The sequence below is a fragment of the Numida meleagris genome, chromosome 12 (genome assembly GCF_002078875.1).
Source record: "Numida meleagris isolate 19003 breed g44 Domestic line chromosome 12, NumMel1.0, whole genome shotgun sequence".
Lineage (NCBI taxonomy): Eukaryota > Metazoa > Chordata > Aves > Galliformes > Numididae > Numida > Numida meleagris.
The window spans coordinates 2,891,074-2,907,282 of NC_034420.1; the positions used below are offsets into that span (position 1 = coordinate 2,891,074).

The following is a 16,209-nucleotide window of genomic DNA, read 5'->3' on the forward strand; positions in this document are numbered from 1 at the left end:
TGCAGTGCAGCATCAGCCTCACCAGGCCCATTGTGCAGCAAGGGCAACATGAGTTAGCTTGGGACAGAAATCCATGTTCAAAGCAGAGGTGTTTAAGCTGTTAAACACAGAAAAAAAATCCAAGTCATCCATCCCCACTGCTATTTTAATTTAAATTAATCAGCTCTGTTGGGCCACCTTTCATTAAGGCTTCTGTTTCTGGAGCTGCATCCACCAGCTGTGCTGCCAATTCAGCTGGGGTTGTAAGGAAGTTTAATGACTCAGTATAAGGCAGAGATCACAGTGAAGTATATTGCAAGTCTGCCTGTTAGGAGATGAAGATCCAGGCCTTGCCTTCATTACAAGAGAAGAGGGACAATGCAAGATTTTACAACAGAGACAGGAGCAGAGCAAGGCCTTGCTCTTATTCTACTTTAACTCCTCGGTCTTAGATAATACATATTTTTGAATACATTCACCTATAGAATGGACACTGCAATGCACTGAGCTTTCTCCTGGGCACCGTACAAGCAGCTGTGATGTTCCAGAAGACCCAGGCAGCTTTGTACTGAGAAGGAGCAGCCTGGGAACAAGGCACGTGCAGGGAAGCTTCCCACATACCAAGTACCTAGGCCCACATCATCTGCTTCAAGCCCACTCTTCCAAGGGTTAGGAAGAGTGAGGATTCAACTTGTCTGTGCTAAGTTGGATATAGCAAAAAAAAAGTGGTTGGCTACCAATCAGATTTCTATTAAACATTTATCTATTCCTCCCCATCTCCAAACAAGAGGTTACAAGACACACAAAAGCAATGAGTTCTGGCTGATTAAGAAAACATTTTAAGAAGGTACATTTTTACTCTGTACCTTTCCAACTTTTCTGAGCAAACAGTTTACTTTTGCAATAGATGTCTGTGCAACTAAGTTTAAAACTTACACTGCTTTGCTCCCTTTGCTTTTACATCTCTATTATATCCTTTGTGAACAGGATAAACAAACAGACTGTCAATATTGTTGCTCAGCAGCTTGCTGATTTATAGAGAGACTTCTGCAGCAGCATCTCTTATGCCTGGTAGAATTAAGCTTTCTCCCAAGGCTCCTGCATTAAGGAGAATTAAGAAATCGTTGATTTCCTTGTGACTGAAATCATGCAGTCAGATTCAATTTGCATCATCTTCTAAACATAATTTAGTACAAACAACTCAGAGGAGAAATCCTGTTTCCTTCAGGCAACGATTCCCCCCCAGGATGCGTCTCTAAGCATTCCCCAGGGCATCCCCACCTGAACAGCACTCGTGGCACTGCCCAAGCCCAGGCTTCGCCCACGCCCAGCACAAACCCACAGACAGCAGGCAGCCTGCGGGCAGCACCAAGGGGCAGGACATGGGCCCACTCTGCCATGCTTCTGGGCAAAGGTTCCCCAAGCTCAGCCAGGACACTGGTCATTTCTGCAGTGAGAGCTGAAACCACTCAGCTCCAAAGCTAACACTGTTCTCTTTCGGCTGCTGAAGTCCTCCACAAAGGCAAATGGATATTTCATCTTATGTCCTGGGGCAGCACAAGCATTAGTTTTGTTCACCATTAACTAAAAGACTTCAGCATATCAATTTTTAAGCCCATCTATTTAGCTAAATGGTTGGTGTTGTTTTTTTTTTTTTTAAATACACCTCTTCTTAAGCATACACAGACACCAAGATCATATGCCTCTGTTTTCCTCCATGCAAGCTCTCCATCTCATTATTCACCTAGCATCATGTAACTCCCCTGCCAGTGACCCACATACCTGCTTTGCACACCGAGCAGACAAAGACCTTTCATGAATCTCTCCCCTCCTCCCCACCAAGACACCTGAAAAACTTCCTAACCAAGAGAACCACAGTCTCTGAAGAAGTTTCAAAGGGCAAATTTAGCTCCAATTTCCCAACTTTCAGCCCTCAGCTTTACACTGCCTCACCAGAAACTACTTCTCACCTCTTCCTATGAGAGAGATTCCAGCAGACAGCATTCCTTCCTGTGCACTGTATTTTATCACAACAGTCCATTTCCTTTATCAGCCTCTACACATCCCTGATTTCAGTCTTGCAGTCTAAAGCCTCCGTTCAAACCCCCCTAGGTAATTTGTCTTTTTGCTTTTGAGTAGATATCTTTTTTAAAAACCAAGAATGATGAAACCTCATTCAACACTCCCCATAAGAAGCTGTTACAGTGCAGGTATAGGCACTTGGAAAGCATGGACTGGATTTGCCTTCCAAGGGCTGCTCTGCATGATGGTCTCTGCCTTGGAAGAAACACACAGCCTGAGCTAAGAGCTACCCTAGCTGCAGGGCACAGCAGCCGAGCACACACTGTGCTCACTGCAGAGCTGAGGGCAGCCCCTGCAGCAGCTCCCCCTCGGGGCTGCCACAAACTGCTGCTGGCTGTGGGGTAACCCAGCAGCAGCTCAGCAACACACTGCCCTTTGCTCAACCCCAGCCCCTTCAAGTGGGATGGAGAGAGAATCAAAAGACAAAACAGTACTTGTGGACAAAGATAAATATTTACTAAGATGGAAAAAAAGGAGGAAAAAAAGGATAGTAGTTTGGATAATTATATATACATCCCCCCCCCCCCCCCCAAGTGATGCACAAGCAATTGCTCACCACCTGCTGATGCCCCACCAGCCCAAGCAGCAGCTGCTCCTGAGGCCAACTCCCCCCCAGTTTCACGTTTTATCCACATGATGCCATATGGTGTGGAAGGACCCTTTGGCCAGTTAGGGTCACCTGTCCTGGTTCTGTCCCCTCCCAGCTCCTTCTGTCCCCCCACCCCTCGCTGGCAGGGCAGGATGAGAAGCTGAAACGTCCTTGGCTCTGTGCAGTGCTGCTCAGCAACAACTGAAACACTGCTGTGTTATCAACAGTGTTTTTCTCCTATATAGCATCATTCCAGACACTGCAAAAGAAAAATAACTCCATCCCAGCTGCAGCCAGGACACCAGCTCACCCACCTTGCTGCCTTCCTCCATACAACAACTATGGGGACAGGCCACCTGCAGCTCTTGTGGGGATTCATCCCCTTACTACCCAAGGGCAAGGAGCACTCCTTCCAGATCCCCTCTGAGTGTGCCCCTCCGCTGCCTCCAGAAGAGGCATTTCCAGGTTGAAGGCATGATCTTTCACATAGCAATTAGGCAATTTTATTTATGATCGATTCACAGGAACTAGCTTATTAACATGCCGTTCAGTAGAGGCAAGGTAGCTAAAAATGGGTCTCACCAGCAGCTTCCTGGAGGTTCAGAGCCCCATCTCCCCTCCATTAAGACCACCCAATGCCCACAAGCTTATTGAACAAATGATTTTAGGCAAGATGTGGAATCTCACAATAAACATTTGAACCATGCTCTAAGTCATCCAGTCAATTCCAAACTGGTTCTGCAGCATTACCTTACTACTACAGCCACAGCAGATTTTCAGCTAGCAGGTTTGAGAGTGTGCACCTCTGGATTTAGTTGCAGTACTTGCAGAGGCACGCAGTGACAGTCCCCATTCTCAGTGCACAGCAGAACACCAAAGCAGCATATTTTCACAGACTGGTACCTAGCTCTGAATCCACATGCTAAGGTGTCAGAGACTGGGCACAAGACACCCATCGTAGCTGAGCACCTCAGAAATTTATCCAAAGCCTGGGTTACATTAGGGTATGCAAGTACGACAAGCCTGGCCTAATCTTATTGCCGTTTACAAACTTCTGTAGCTCACTTAACACCAACTAAAATAAATCAAGGTATCTGTGAAGTGTAAGGGATATTTGTGCAAGCACAAATGGCACTAGCTGGAGCTTGTCTCCACCCATCGTTCTGATGGATTCACACAGTGCAGCGTGAAGTTGTCTCCAACTTTCTGCGGATATAAGCAGTGAGGCTTCATTATTTGAAGTGAATCTTTAAGACAAACTCAGTGGAGAAAGGATAAGCAGACAAACATTTAGATACGCCAATTTAAGCAGTTGGGCTGTTATCACTTATTTTAAAGCAAATCACAACAGCGAGCCTCAGCTACATTCATCTCAATACTTAGTAAGAATCATTACTAATTCCATTTTGATGCTCTGCATTACAACAGGAAAACCATGCAGCGTCCACAAGGTCTGGAACTTAGGAGGAGGTCCTCAAACACTGCCTGAGAAGGATGCAAATGTTGTGGCTCCCTTTGTAATGCAGAAGTTTTGCTTCGTGCCTCAGGAGCAAACCAGCAAACTCTCCTGCATACAGCAGCACGTGGATCTGCACCACGTTTCACCTTCCTCAAATGTTACTTGGTGAGTCTGAACAGGACAAGGTGGCTTCTAATACAGCACACACCGCTCTGCAGACAGCTGCCGCCTCCTGCCACTGCACATCATCACACCTGATGCCTCCCACATGCTTTCCTGCAATGGAACAGGGCTCTCCATGATCTGACATAACGAAGAACAGCAGTGCTGTCCTCCAGCACAGGCAGCAGGGCCTGGCAGCCCTCTGGAGAGCAGCTATGGGGCACCCCACTCTCAAACACTCTCCTTCCTGGAAGCGAGAGCAGTGACAGCTCTCATGTCTGTCAGAGAAAACAGATGTCACTGAGTGCTAGCTTATGTGATCTTCTGACTGAATATTGGCTGCTTTCAAAATACAACATCCAGAATACCACAAAGAACATCCCGGAGCTCTGTTTTTAGGAAGTCAGAGTTTGGCCTCGGGCATCCTGATGCAGCCTGCTCTCAGCTAAGCTATCACTTCCCTGACAGCAGTTAACTGGGGTCAGCAATATAATGTATCTATTTTCAAATTACAGTGCAGAAACACTGCACAGTGAACCACAAAGCGTGCGAGATTCAGCAGTGACCTGGGAGCTCGATTATTAAACACACAGGGGAGCGTATTCTCTTACTCTGAGTGCATTTCACATTAATGCTAATAGCACGTTGAAGAGAAAACACACCCCGTAAACTTTCATTACTCACTTTCTCCCTTTGACAAACAAGTTGCTGATGTAGACTCAGAGGCAGGCAATACATCCAGCCCTCACTGTGGCAGCGCTTGAGAAAACTAGAAAGCCCTTTCCTTGCGAGTGCAGTCACTCCTGCATCTCATACTGTGTTTTTTATCACACCCTGCTTTTAAGCATTCAGTTGTAGTTCGTATTTGGTGACAGACTCACCTACACGCTAACACACACTGCCAGGAAGGACAGCCCTCTCTCTGCCCTCCCCCCCTCACCATCCCCAGCTTTGCACAAACCGTGGTGCTTGGCTCTCCAAAGTATCAGACAACACACTCCTCTTCAGCAGAAAAGATAATGGTTTCTAGCCTAGAAGAAAAACCAGGTATTCCTAAACAGCTTCTCACTCTGAAGAAGTGTGATTTTTTTTTTTTTTCCCCACAGACAGTTGGTATGCTGGTGGCATTCCAAGTGTGTAATTAGATTCTGGCCATTCGCATTCCCAGAACACCTCTCTGCAAGACACAGCAGTTTTACTTAGTGTTCTAAACCAACTGTAGAAGAGGTGCCAGATTTCACTTCACCAGTGGTCAAGCGCAGCTCTGAACAAGGAAAACATCACTAAAACAAGGGAAGATGGCAGGAGTTGCAATGAATGGTTTGGGTACCACATGCTCACAGAAAGGGGAGAGCAAGCCCCTGTGCCTGCCCAGCAGGACTGCTTCTTGGGAAGCTGCCATGTCTCCACGAAGTACACAGAAAAGCAAAATTAATTTATGGGATGCAAGTCACCAGACTACTGGCAAGAGAAAAAGGGGAAATACTTAGAGAGTTACTCAGGGGAGTGTGTATGTGTTTGGGGGGGGCTACCTCCTACCAGAGCTTGGCACTGAAGTTGCTACCCACAGCCTGGGGCCAGGCAGGACACTGAGCAGTGACCCAGGCCATGCTGTCTCCAGTCTGCTTTGCCCCAGCTGGGCAGAGCCCACCTGCCTCTGTGCCACTCAGGAGCAGCAGCAGCAGCAGGCAGAGGCACTGGGTTGGCTCCCCAGCATTCCTGCCAGCTCTACCTCTCCCCTCCCTGCATCTAATCTTGGCCTCAGCCTCTTTTTATTTATTTTTTTCTCCATAGCTACCAACAGGTTTGCTTTGGAGAAAGATGTAGGAAGAGCACATCTGGACCAAATGACCATCTGCATTTGCTTTAGGGAGTTGTTTGTGCTTGCAGAACTGTAAACAAAAGCCTTATTTCTTTAGCTGCTAGGTTGTGCAGAGCAGGAAGAGGAGGATGTTTTCTGGAACAGTTACTGGATGTAAAACACTGCACGGTACACCAATGTTAGAACCAGCAGGGGGAAAGCCAATCCTGAATGCATCTTTCTAACACTGTCCCATGGCCCAGTATCCCCAACACCCTGAGCTACCTCTGAGCTTACATGAGCCGCACTAATTTCTATTCACTCCACACAGTAGTATCACACTGACAAAATTCAGCTTTACCTACAGAAATGAGAAGACCCAAATCAGATCTGCCTTCCTCAACCTGATCACCCCCTTTCTCCCTAGATTTCTATATACTAGAAAAAACCTCCAAGACAACAAATACAGCAGGAGATCCTACTCCTTCCCAAACCTCTGTGGGGCTCCCAACAGAGCCACGCTGCTCTTTGCTGCCTGGAAGCCCCCTGGCCAACAGCTCCAGAACTAGACTCAAGCCCTTTACACAGGCCACCTACCTCCACTAAAACAAAGGAAACAACTTTTTTGAGCCTCACACACAAAAAATTTTAAATCAAAGAATATTTGGTCTTAATATGTAAAAATAAATAAGGCAAACATACCTGACATAGCCTCACTGTATGTTGGCATTCTTCCAGGCCATGGAAAAGCAGCACAGAAGATGGACATCATGTTTAACTGCTTGGAGCTTTTTCTGCCTGGTATCCAGCCCCCCTTATAACAGCTCAGGTATTCACCAAGCAGCAAGAGCTGCTCTGAACACAGGGCCATACTTTGCACAAAGAGATTTTTTTCTTCATAGGGAGTTACATAACAAATAAATCTCAATAATAAGGCTAACCTCAAGGTATATGTTATAGCAATAACCATAACATTTAACAAGAGAAAGCACACACCACCAGGACAAACCCCACTAAAGCATAGTAGCAGCTCTTCTCCTGGAATATATATTGCAGGCTTAATGGAAACAGCTGCAAATAAACTGTGAACAGGTGGGCTGAGTTATGGAGGTTTGCTTAATGGCAAACAAGTCTTCGCCCTGATGAGGCTCTGCTCAAGCAGCTGGAGCTGAGCAGGGCCTGGGGGTGCAGAGCTGGGGCAGGCTGTGTGCAAGCACCAGTCACCAAATGGCCCCTTTCCTCACCCAGGTACCATCCTTGCAAGGATGGAATGGCTTTATCAACTGGATTTGGTTCACACACTGGTGGAGGATTGCGTGTAGTCGGCAGATAAGAAGGAGGAAGAGAAAAAGGGTGCACCTGCAAGCAGATGGTGCCCAGTGCTTCAGTTCCCCATCAGAGGGAGCCCCACCTCGCTGTGCAGGCACCTGTGTGCCTGGGGAGCTGTTCTGTGCATCACTCAGCAAACAGTGCCCCACGCCAGACTCCTGCTACGGCACCTCTGTGTTTCAGCAGTCATGATGTGTCAAAGGGCAGATCTGGTGTTGAAGGTTGTTGTTTGTTTGTTTGTTTTTCTCTAAGCAGCACAGTCAAGCTTGTTGCTTTGACCAAATTAACTTAACTTGAAGGGGTAGTGAAACCCATAAAATCTCTGAAAGGTTCAGGACTTCAGAAAACCAGGCCATTCCTTTTAAGTTATAGTTATTAATGCGGATAACTTTTTAATAAAATCTTGTTGAATTTTGTTTAGCAGCTAATGTAAGGAGATGTTTCATAGTCTATCCTGGCACTTGATCAATTCAAATCAATGTTAAACCTATCACTTTTGCCAAAAGTACATTTGCTCCAAATTGGAAATTGGGCATCTAATTTATTTAATCAGCGTCGTTCTTGTAAGGTGATGTTCTGACTTGTGATACAGCACATGTGCTAGAAATTAACTGGAAACTACTTTTAAATATTCAGTATTCTGTGTGATAGTATCAGAGATCAAAGATACAGAGAAATTCTACTTATTAATTAATAGGCCAGGCTTTAAACCACAGATAAGGAGCAAGCAGAAATAGGAAGCTGTCATTCATGAAACATAAATCACAATTTTCTAGTTCTTTTCCCACCTAAGTAATCACAAACAGTGATGAACCATGGCCAAAAATACTTAACAACTTCCTGCAGGAAAAGAAATCAATGCCAAAATGGCCTATTTAGTCAATAGGTAGTAATAGCATAACAAATGTTATGTAAACTCCAGGTTTCTGACTAATTGAGGTAACGTGGAAGGCATGAAACTGGAAAAAAATGAGAAGGAATTTGTGATTTTTTTGTGGGAAACCTGGAAGGAAAACTGAAAATCCTATTCTTACTTATGTTGATGTTGACAGTCACAGCAGTTTTTGCAAGCTGTATGAATTTTTATCACAGATCATTCACATATAAATATTTACTTTCTCAGTGGACGTTTTTCCTCAAATGAATGATAAAATGTGTACTGAAGCAGAAGGTTATAAGTTAATTGCTATTGTCGTTTCTACTCAGTTACTGCCTACACTAAAGCTGTCAGGCAGTAGAGGCAAGAGGGAGCAACACCACTGCTAATGCTGAATTTCCTCGCTTTTATTGCTGTCAAAACATTATCATTCTGTAATCACTGCCTTTCATGCAAAATAGCTCAAATGGCAGCAAAATCCAAAATCCTGATGCAAAGTATTTTTAAATATCAGCTGAGTGGCAGCAAGGATTAAGCACTTCAGCACTGCTTACGACTCCAGCGAGCAGGTGTACCCAGGAACCTCCAAGCTAAGGATGGGCTGATCTCCCCTTGCACGGGGTGAGAGGCTTCTCTGAGGCCTTCGAGAGGCTGTACTGCATGCAGGCAGCAGTGCTGAGAAAGGCAACGAGGAGGCCTGACCCTGTGCTCCTGTGCTGCAGGGAACTGGGCTCTTCTCTGCGACGGGCATTCGCTGCCACCTAGCATTTCCTGCCGCTCCATTTCAAAGTTTGGGGACCAGCGATTCTGATGCTCATCAAGAACACGTGAAATCCAAGTTTATGCCTTGGGTTTCTAAACCCAGGGTATCCTTGGAGCACTCCTGGCACCAAACACTGGGTTGCTCCCTGGCTGTTTGAATATTAAAGCTATCTCCATTGCATGACAAACCCCAGCTAGGGCGGCTGGGAGAGACCTGGTCTAGAACACCTCTTGGGGTGAGACGTATGTACTCCTGGGAAGGGAGAACACGTGCACTCCACTCTGGGTTCATAAAGAAGGAACTTCACCCCCCAGGCCAGATCAGTGCTCCGGCCTCCTGGGATACGAGTTTTCTCCTCAGAACTCACAAGTTTAGCTTATGGTTTCCTTAGAGCAGCCTACACTCAACTCCTGCTATTCAGTGAGCTACCTAATACAAGCTCAAGTGAAAAGTATTGTGTACACTTAACTTTGGTAGTTTCTTTTTTTGAAGCCAGTGAGAGATGTCAGGTTTATGACTAGTTTTGACTATTCTACTTTGGAAATTTTTCAACAGAAAAAAATGGACACTGATTCCACAGCTGCATTCCAACCCCAAGGTGGTACTTTTCCTCTCCGCTGCCATTCAGCCCTGAAACAGAATAATCTGAGAGACACAGAGTGCAGGGGGAAAAGAAAACACAGTGCTAATGGATTGTGACAGCAGATGATTTCTCATCAATGAATTACGATATTAATAGACCCACAGCTACCAAAGTTACAGTCATTAAAGAGCAGCCCAATCTACCCATCCAACTGCGCATGGATCGCACAGTTTCAAATACAGGCATTTTTGTATTGCAGTGGCAAATCCCGCAGATGGAAATTCAGAACAGGATTTGTTACTTTTAATCACATTAGGCAAGTACACACACTTACAGTGTGTAACCTTCACTCAACACAGCGGGCTCTCTCCTACCTGCAGCCATTTGTGTGACTCCCTTAAATTTCCATCCCACAGAAACCACTACTGCTCACAGCAAAATTTCGGTGAGACAGAGGCCCTCTTCTAAGAAGCAGCATTTATTATAGATGTAATTCTGTGGCTCAGCAGCTCTTTCCCTTCAGGTAACTCAGATGTGATCCTTTCCCTGGAAATGAAGCATGAAAGTGCAGGGAAATATTCACAGCTTGACAACTGCAAATCCTTGGGTGTGCGAGCCAAATAACCAGGAGTGCTGTGAACACGCGGAAACCTCATTTACAAATTGGCCTGTTGTACATCTTAGAACCAAAAAGAGGCATCTGCATACTCTATACATTTTAAATTCTTGTTCTGCCTGAAACTACTTGTTCTTTCGGGTACTGGGCAATATTAATTAATAATGATGTTTTCTTAGATACTTCCATCTAACAAAACAGCACAGCCATTTACAATTACATTTCTTCTGCTTCTGAAATGTCCAAGGAATATTACTGTGCCAAACCATGAATCCTCACCAGAATCCTGGGTAAGGAAACCAGAGCAGGTGGGGAGAGCACGCAGTACTGTGCAGTTCCCAGACTGGGGGGCAGAGAACATCCGATACTGAGGCTTCTTCAAATTTTAGGATAAGCCTCCCCATGCCCAAATTGCAGGCAGAGATGATAGCAGAAGCATGTAATTGTTACATCCAGCCTGCCAAGGGCTAGGGGTCAGTTCCCAAGTCATCAAAACACATGGAGCTGACATGGGTGAATTTCCTTGTCTGCTTGCAAAATCCCAGCTTTCACATTCATGCTACACTACTTCTGCGCATGACTCAGCAAGCACCCAGGGAGCCAAGTTGTTAAACATACTTTTCTTCACACAGGATCAGATTTTGTCACCAACACTACACTGATTGCGGATGGCAGGAGGAGTAGCTGGAATCAGTTTCATTTTAAGGCCCACTGCTGTGTTTGAATTAATTCTCAGATTAACGAGTAATTTATTTAGAAGGGATGACAGGCACCAGAAGTTTCAGGAGAGAATCATAATTGTAGACAACATGTTTTATTCATGCTGCTGAAGAAGATTTAAGCCTACTGTGTCTGGGTGAAAACCCATTGAAGGCTTTCACTGAGAAGGCAGCAGAAGATAGGTCTAATTGAGATTAGTCCCTAATTGAGATTAGATGGTCCCTCGGATTTGCAAGTCCATGCTGTGACTCCATCCACCCCCGAACTCGGACTAATCTTCGGAGATGAAGCACAAGTGAGTTTAAAAGAGCACATCTTTTCATTTAAAACTTAGTAATGATGGACGGTCGGATGGTGGTGCTGAGCCCCACAGTGGCCCTGTGTCACTATGGGTGAGCGGCCTTAAATTCTGAAGGAATCATAGAATCGTAGAATGGTTTGGATTGGAAGGGACTTTTAAGATCATCTAGTTCCAACCCCCCTGATATAGGCAGGGACACCTCCCTCTAGACCAGGTTGCTCAAAGCCCCATCCAGCCAGGCCTAGAATGCATCTAGGGAGGAGGCATCCACAACCTCTCTGGGCAACCAGTTCATGTCTCACTACCCTCACAGTAAATAATTTCTTCCTAATATCTAGTCTAAATCTACCCTCTTCCAGTTTAAAGCCATTTCCCCTTGTCCTGTCGCTGCATGCCCACATAAAAAGTCCCTCCCCAGCTTTCCTGTAGGCCCCCTTCAGGTACTGGTAGGCCACTATAAGGTCCCCCCAGAGCCTTGTCTTTTCCAGAAAGAGCTGGGGCTATTTAGCCTGTCCTCATAGGGGAGGTGCTCCAGCCCTTTGATCATCTTCATGGCCCTCCTCTGGACCTGCTCCAACAACTCCATGCCCTTCTTGTGTTGGGGGCTCCAGAACTGGACTCCAGGTCCTAGCAAAATAAGCTGAAATTTAGGAAGAACAAAGGAAAGATAGGGGGTCCCTGCAAAACAAGATAAAGAAAAAGCTGAGAAGAAGAGTTTCGGTCACAAGGATCTGGTTAAACAAACTTATCTTGCAGATATATGGCAGGAGATGCTAGCTTAGCACCTGCGTGTCAATCTTGTCTGCTGGAAAGAACAAAGACTGATAGACTTTACAGGATGCAAAGACAGATCTAGTTGGGAAAAACAACAAACTCTGAATCGAGATTACAAAGTGTGTACAAACAAAGGAAACAAAGGGGGAATGAGCTGATAGGTGAATTGAGAAGAATGTGAATCCCTTCAATCGAATAAAGAAAGCTGAAGACTCTCCTCTGTCTCCTTTTGGGATAAAGATGATCGAGCAAACTTACTGGAGCAGAAATTTTCCTAACACATTCCAACGCTTGCAGTGAGTTTTTCAGTCTTAACATGACTAAAAGCAGAAATCCTTTTGAAACAGAGAGGGACACACAGAAGTGAACAACGTGCAATGCTGTGGCTGTGGGCAGCAGGGCCGCAGCAGCCTGTGAGGAGAGGCCGGGGCTGCCCCTGCTGCCATGTCCTCCCCAAACATCCAACCAAAAAGTTTTATAAAATGTTAAGGAAAAAGAAAAGCTGCTGAAAATGATCTTAAAAGTCATGTGAAGCAACCAGCCATCTCTGCACATACTGCCTCCGGTACATCGCTCCCTTCTACAAGCTCTCTAATACGCAGTAGAAAATCTAACTCAGAAATTTTCAAAAGTGACAAACATTTAATTATCCCACAGTTTAGAAGAGCTAATCAGTTGGAAAGAGCATTCAGTACAACATTATCCTCAGGAGGGCCCCCAGAGGGTTTAAGAATCAGAGAATCACAGAATCATGAAGGCTGGAAAAGACCACCTGGATCATCGAGTCCAACCATCAGCACAGCCTCACCATGCCCACTAACCGTAAGGAGAGAAGAATTGAAAGCATTGGTGGAAATGGAAGGTCCTTGTCCCAGCCTACTTGCGTACCAGATGTTAAATGCTGGGAACTAACTAGAGTGTTGATTGTCCATTTCATGGCACCTTAAGGTCAGCTTAAAACTCAGCTGTATCTTATCTGTCTGTCTAAAATGTTTATCTGTAATATATGAAAGGTTACAACTGCACCTACACTGGCCTAATGTACATCAGACCAATCACTGCAGATATGTGTGAGCTCAAAAGTCATGCACAATTCTCAGCCATAATTTGTTCAAAATGGTATTTAAAGAAAAATTCCAGGACTTTTGTGGAACCCATTAATTAAGTTATGCACAATCTTTTCCTTAAGCCATAAACAAAATTTGCTAATTGATTTTCACATTTGCATGCAACTCACAGTTGAAGGAATATTTTAATTTAATTAAGTTCTTCATCACTGAAAGATATTAGTGCAATGTTAATACTTTAGCAGTGAGATGTTCAGCTGCAGGACTGTAGTTCTTTAACTCTGATGATCAATAGTATTTTAGAAGAAGGCCACATTATATATTTGTGTCTTCCATCCTTCAATTTATCCGACTGCCTCACTTTTCAAACTCTGCTTTTGATTGCCTGTAGCTGGGATTTTTAAGCAAACACAACGGCATCAGTATGTCTTAACAAAGAGAAACTGAACAAAACCAAACCAAAATCAAGGCAAAAAAAGCTGCTGTGCTTTTGATCACTTCTCCCCGCTCCCAGCCTTGCACTTACACATTTTGCAGCTAAAGCCATAAGTTTTGCTAACAGTCCAATCTGACTGTGATCAACACGGTGCTGAGCCCAAGATAGTAGCAGCGAAGTCTGATGAGTGACATGTAGAGCTCTGCCACCCAAACAGCTATTCTCTGAACTGCAGGAGCCAACCCCCATCTCTGCCAAAAGACTTAAATCCAGTGCAGCTTCCAGAGCAAGAAGTGTCTTGGGGTCCCCTCCATGCCTCTGAAACACAGGTCTGATACATCTCAGGTCAGAAACCACAGAACTAACCCACGTTCAAAGATGGTGCCTTTGTTTGGAAATACAGCCCCTTGCTTCTAAAAGGTGCAAGTGCCATAAGGTTTTTCAAACTGGGTTGCTACCTCACTTAATTTCTAATATACTAAACCAAAGGGTATCAATTCTCACTGAGTGAAATAACTGACAGAGTTTACAAAGAATTTTAGTTCTGAAGTACTGTACTGTCTCATGGTTCAAGGAAGCAATTACACTTGATATGGCTGGGAGAACAAATAATCCCAAAGTGGAAAGCACACTTTCACTTTTCAATGTAAACAAACAAACAAGAAAAACACATTAAAATTGTGTGATAACATGCAAATCTAAGTGATAGAAGCTGTTTTCTGCTTCTGTGTAATTTTGTTGCATTGCTTAATAGGATGTACTCAAAGTGAAGAGCTATCAGAAACTTCCACTGAATCTGCACCTCATCCTCTCTCAGCTGCACCTCATCTCTCTCTAGCAGAATGTAACACCTGCCCTTTGCTATTTCCCCATTTGACCAGCAAATGCGCTCTGCAAACACTGCAACCTGGTGCCTGCAGGGAAGAGGCTGAGCAGAGAGGTTGGTACTCCTTTGCCGTGATCTTCTCTATTTAGAAAGGTTTTCTTTGCAGCAGCAATTTGTCATCACCGCACTAATTCCAGCCACTGTCCCAGAATACCCAGTCTGCAGCTGACACATCAAAGTAGTGCTTTAGAATTAACCTTCTCAGATTAACTCAAGGGCACTTTATTTTCTCCTTCAGCTCAAGCTTTTCTTCACAACTGCAGAGCTACTCCTGGAACAGGGAAGGGGCTGCACCTGAGATCTGGTCCCCCCAGTCCTGCCTGTTTGCTTAACCCTCCCTGACAAGCTCTAGAGCTGATAAGGGTACCAGAGACCAAATCTTACCCGCTCTGCAGCTACAGGTCCAGAATGAAGGAAATAAACCCAGCAACTGTGTTGTTGTATGATCTTTTTCCCCTAACATTTTCCTGCTGTAGAGATTTAACTTCTGCTTCAAGTTTATCTGTCTCTAGTCACACTCAACACCCTTCTTTTCTTCCATCCCCAAACTGAAGGTGATGGTCTGAAAGACAATACTGTATTGCTTCTTTGCTCTATAAATCAGCTGTGATGTATCCTACCCTTTTCAGTTTGGGCTCAGCTTTTAGAACAGAAAGCTTTGCTGTAAGCATCTTTTTGGGTATTAACTTCTAACATTTTCTGATATGGGATGGAAGGTCAGACAGACAAAAAATTTGAATGGTAGCTGATTGACTATCTCAAAGTAAAGGAAAGATTTGCTAAAGATATTCAAAAAGTAATTTTGGACTCATTTATTTTACTCAAAATAAAAGCATGCTGTTATAGTAATTTGTCCGAGAGTTCACAGTAAATGTCAGCAAATCCTATAATGAACTCTTACAATGCAATTAATACTGCATATGGTAGCATTCAGTTTGTTAGTTCTTTCTTTAAACAGCGTTCAGCAATCTGCACTTCAGGAAGTAACACACCATGCCAAGCCTTTAAAGTGCTTTACAAACGTACTTCATTAATCGTGAGCAACTTGTAGAAGTGCACATTATCATCCTTACTCTATCAATGCATAAAACATTGCACAGAGAATTGGCATGAAATTCTTTAAAGGCATTTAATCCTTAACCCTTAATAAGGCTCAAAAACATGGCTGTAGCATCAAGGTCCCTAGAGGAAGCTGAAAAGATCTTAATACTGGCAACAAAAACAACTAAGGCATAGGAAAATTTCTGCATGAGGAGAGATGAGATGGACTAGAGCTAGTTAAAAGAGAATGAACATATGGGCGAGAAGGCATAAGCAACAAGGACGCAACTTGCAAATTGGTCTTCCCTCTTCATCGTGGTTTAACAGAAAGCTGCAAGTGGAGATGTGCTGAAATACAAAGGCACTGAAATTCAAAGTTCAGTTAAAAAGGAAATAATCCTGCATACAGTTCATGCATCCTTATGATCATAAGACCTTTGTGGGGCAAGAAATGGCTTCAAACACACTTGTGCTCCAAATCAGTGCAGAACCCTTTCTCCTCCATCACCCTGAATAAGCATACCAAAAAAGGGGAGATCATAGAGTCACAGCATTGTTTGAGTTGGAAGGACCCTTACAGATCATCTAGTCCAACTCCCTTCAATGAACAGGGACACCCACATTAGATCAGGTGCTCAGAGCCCCGTCCAGCCTCAATTTGAATGTCTTCAAGGACAGGGCATGCACCACCTCTATAAGCAACCTGTGCCATTGTAAAAAACTTCTTCCTTATATCCAGTCTGA

At 44.4% G+C, this 16,209-nt stretch overlaps 1 protein-coding gene across 5 annotated transcripts in view; it reads right to left on the minus strand.

Moving 5' to 3' along the window:
• The window catches only part of KCNIP1 (potassium voltage-gated channel interacting protein 1), a 334,161-nt gene that overhangs the window by 69,936 nt on the left and 248,016 nt on the right, over positions 1 to 16,209 (minus strand). Inside the window, exon 1 of one of the 5 annotated variants that reach the window (XM_021410086.1) lies at positions 6,775 to 7,083. The exons of the other annotated variants lie outside the window; for them this stretch is intronic. Coding sequence (XP_021265761.1) covers positions 6,775 to 7,042 — 268 coding nt within the window. The 5' untranslated portion in view covers positions 7,043 to 7,083. Of the gene's footprint in view, positions 1 to 6,774; positions 7,084 to 16,209 lie in introns of those variants that run through there. 5 annotated transcript variants of the gene reach the window in all.